The following is a 4,274-nucleotide window of genomic DNA, read 5'->3' as shown; positions in this document are numbered from 1 at the left end:
ACTAGTGAAGCGAGGCTAAGACACTTTAGTTATTTTATACTCTATTTCATTGTTCTTTTATGTTTTGTAATTTGCAATTAGCCTCCGGGCACGAATTTGCAATAAACTTTTCTAATTATGGGTTAACATGCGACCTAAGAAAGAATTCCCTACCTTTCACATCCACCATAGTTGTTGCCATGGCCTCGGAGAAGCTGGGGTCAGATGAGGACGCCACGCACTTGTAGGTCCCCTCTACACTGTAATCCACGCTGTTGAACTGGAGGGGGTTCGGGAGCGGCCTGAGGGGGGGGGGCAAAAGACACGATCTTAATCTTAGAAAGACCCCTGTATTAATTTGCATGTTTTCGCAGAAGGAAAATATATTGTTCCAAACACATAAATTTTCTGGACCAGACGGCGGTAACGTTTGCTGAAGAATTGATTAACCCTGTGACATTGGAAGACATTATGTAGCAAGTGATAGGACAGAGGTTGGGGGTGGTCACCATACTCGTATATACACCACAATTGAAAGCAGCCATTTGATAGGCTATATTAAAAATTACACATTTGCTTTACATAAAGCCAAGTGGATTGACATCTTATATACAATGAATGCAGTAAAAATGAAATATATTTTCTTTGTGAATACCTCAGTCAGAAGCTGAAGTTTTAAAACATCATCCTCCGAGATTTTACCATCAAGAAAACCATCTACAAACATACGTATACCTTGTACTGAAAGCACAAAGTCCACTTATCATCAAACTCATAGGACGATTCATACATTATACAAAGACAAATGTACGTAGAAATATCAGATAGATGAATAGACTAGACTTTTTTCATGCCTATTTAAGTTATCCTATCTATGTGTATTTCCTTGCAATTAGCTTTCGGGCATGAGTTTGTAAATAAGATTAGGCCTTGTTGATTTGATTATGGGTGTCAACCGCGCGCGCACGAATTTCCCAACAAAAGTGTCCGATCATACTGTAAATCGTACAAAGCAGCTAGAACTAAGCAAAAATGTGCCGTAACTTGCAAAAAAATATTGGAAAACGATACTAATGCCGTAGAGTGCCAATGTCTAGGAAGGGGGAAAATGTGAAGAAATGAAAATGAAGAGTCTATCATTCGCCATATCATACTCATAATGTTTTAGTCATTTATTCAACCTTCATCGCCACGTAGATTTCATGATAAAGGTAATTTTTTTGCCAAACCATGTTCATTCGCCGGAGGATGCCATCCATATAATCAAATCAACAAGGCAATTATTGTATATAATGAAACATAATGAAAAACACTTACTTGGAGTCTCCGTCCTTCTGCCACACGACCTTCGGGGGCGGGTTACCGTCCGCGGTGCACAGAACATTCAGGGGCTGCTTAGCCTGAACCTCCAGGCTTGGGGAGGGGGGCTGCAGTATTACCGGGGCATCTGAAATGAAAATAATCAGAGATATGCTTAGCTTGGTATCCAGTCTATCGTGGTTAGTGCAGGCTGTCTTCGGGGCTCTGATAGTTCTCCTCCCGTCCAGCTGAACAGACCGCCCGGTAGGAGTGTTACACCTGTAGGAGTTTTGCTTGCCAGGAGTTTTGCTAACTGAACTCACGTCGCGCAAAACCTACCGGGGAACCTAGCTGAGTCGGGCGGAGTAGAGCTACTGCAGCCCCGGAGAGAACCCGGCCCAACCGCGATAGACTGGATACCAGGCTATTAGATGAGCACATCCGCCCACAACTAGCTAGAACCAGCCTATGATGCAAAACAAGCAGCCGCTTTCCGTCAGTGACTCTTTGCCGCACAGATTTCAGTATGCTATAGGATAGGGTTCAGTCAACTTACCCATCTGAATCAATGAAGAGGTTGGTGGGGGAAGATCATTATATATCTAACACAAAAGGTCCACTGCAGCAACATAGGGACCCCCCACGAGACCCGTTTTCGAACTTGACCTTGGCCTCTACAATGGCAACTTGCCTACCAAAAATCATGAACATCTATTTAAACATACTCGAGTTATTTTGCTAACAAGCCACAAACACAAAAGGTCTAATGCAATGACGTACAGACCCCCCACGATGCCCAAACTTGCACTTGACTTTGGCCTTAACAACGGTAATCTGCCTGCCAAAAATCATGGACGTCGAATTATGCCTTCAATAGTTATTCCGCTAAATCCGCAGTCACCCACCCGGAACAATTCCATAGTCATTCTGACGAAGACAATAATGACCAGAAAATTGACTTGTGACCCTGCAATTGCATCCGATGTCTTTGGGGGAAGAAAGGAGACTGGTGGTCTGGTTTTACGTTACTGGACTTGACAATACATCAGCGATTGTGCCAAAGGTATAACAAAACATTAATGTAACGGTCCAAGCCTCGCTGGAACCTTGCCAACATGCACATCCATCCGTCAGCTTCATTAACGGTCCATTTAACTGTTCCAGCAGCCCGTGACATTTTCTGCATCATTTTGGAATCCTATGCGGAACGGTTTCAGGTTTTATTGGGAAAGGGACTCGCGGGCCCGGGTAGCCCAAATTACGCCCAATTTTTTTCCTCCCATTTTATACATATTTCAGCTAAAATCATAAATTTCCATCTCCCGTTGCACACATATTCCAGCCAAAAACCTTACATTTTCGTCTCCCATTTCAGATATTTTAGCTAAAATCCTACGTTTCCCATAATTTTACACAGAATTTCATTTTCTTAAAATCCCCACGAGAAATCTTTCTTTATTCTTTATTTCAGGCGCAAATTGGCCCATAGTAGACAAACAATTAAAATAACAAGGTGCACACATAGTAAAAACGGTAGGGTTCGGTACATATACATACGAGAAGGGCCTTACCGGTAGACTAGGCCGATATAGTGACCCCAGTAGTGACTGGTGGATGATAAGTCTGACTGAGTGGATTGCGAGTTTTATGATACTGTTATTACTGTTGAGGAGCCGATTGGTGAAAGAGTGTGTTAGTTTACGTCTGCGAGCATCGAAGGTATCGACAACCTCAGTCACAAACATTCGACTGGCGCTCTCGAATTTTCCATGAAATACATGGGTATTGAGAGTTGACATTCGGGTGCCCTCCCACAGCCCCACCCATCAGTATTCACGGCCCGCTGCCCACGACCCGGTCAAAATGAGTCCAGCGCCAATTTACTACGAGTAGATTTTACCAGATCAAGCATTTATGGGCTCCGCTGCCTGGCATATCACGTCCTGACATGATTCAAATTAGCTGTAAGTGTTATATAGTCTATCTTGCCTTCGCTTTATTGCACATCTGACTGACGTATTGACCGATGGCAACAAATAGCCCGTTCCCCCGCTGATGGAGTTCAGCAGAGCGGCTACCATGCGTCAAACAAGACTTCAGAGATCACAGACCTCCGTCAAACCATGATGAACAAGTCACGGCTTTTTAGAGGGGGTGAAAAAAGAGCTCCATTTGCCTAGACGACTACTGATGCAACGTAACCCGTCTTCAATCTGCTTCAGTTTAATCCCCTAATTTATTGTGCAACGAAAAAACAACAGCTGTTAAGGAGGTCATGTAAGTAAAAGACGTGTAGAAAAACAGCGAGCGCTACGGAATGTACAAGTGATTAATGTCTTTTTCATTGTCCTGGGACAGACTAAACCCAACTATATCCATTACAACCTGACGTAAGGACCATGCGGAAACACAAACACACACACACACACACGCGCGCGCACGTACCAAAAACAGAACCTTCATTCTCACGAAGGTAATAACCGCTGACATGGGACAAATAAGCTATTGTTGATTCATTCATTCATTCATTCACTCACTCATTCATTCACTCACTCATTCACTCATTCATTCATTCACTCACTCACTCACTCACTCATTCATTCATTCATTCACTCATTCATTCACGCATTCATTCATTCACTCACTCACTCACTCATTCTCATCCATTCATTCATTCACTCATTCATTCATTCAATCATGCAATGATACTTACACAGGACGTTGACCGTGGCGTTTTTGGAGCTCTCGTACGGGTTCCCGTTGATGACGTTCCTGGCCGTGCAGGTGTAGTCTCCCGAGTCGGTCCGGCCCAGGTTGGTCAGGGTGAGGGACGTGTCGTCCGTCACGCTGTTGTTCGGCAGAGAGTCGCCGCCGGACGCGCGGGTCCAGGTCAGCTCGGCGGGAGGGTTACTGTCTGCCGAGCAGGTCAGGGTCACGGTGTCCCCCTCCCTGGTTGTCACGGCGCTGGTGGTCACAGTCACCTGGTCCACGGGATC

At 44.5% G+C, this 4,274-nt stretch overlaps 1 protein-coding gene across 5 annotated transcripts in view; it reads right to left on the bottom strand.

The window, feature by feature from the left end:
* The window catches only part of LOC109477384 (carcinoembryonic antigen-related cell adhesion molecule 1-like), a 94,406-nt gene that overhangs the window by 31,516 nt on the left and 58,616 nt on the right, over window positions 1–4,274 (bottom strand). For 4 of the 5 annotated variants that reach the window (XM_019778628.1, XM_019778625.1, XM_019778629.1 and 1 more), the window contains exons 6-8: window positions 3,992–4,274; window positions 1,297–1,426; window positions 154–281 (exon numbers count right to left, since the gene is read on the bottom strand). In XM_019778628.1, the coding sequence (XP_019634187.1) occupies window positions 154–281; window positions 1,297–1,426; window positions 3,992–4,274 (541 nt within the window). The remainder of the gene's footprint in view (window positions 1–153; window positions 282–1,296; window positions 1,427–3,991) is intronic. The other variant, XM_019778626.1, reaches the window with a different exon arrangement.

The sequence above is a fragment of the Branchiostoma belcheri genome, unplaced genomic scaffold (assembly GCF_001625305.1).
Source record: "Branchiostoma belcheri isolate BF01 breed outbred unplaced genomic scaffold, Haploidv18h27 scaffold4, whole genome shotgun sequence".
Lineage (NCBI taxonomy): Eukaryota > Metazoa > Chordata > Leptocardii > Amphioxiformes > Branchiostomatidae > Branchiostoma > Branchiostoma belcheri.
Note: the sequence above shows the minus strand (reverse complement) of the source record. Positions and strands in the feature narration are given on the sequence as shown.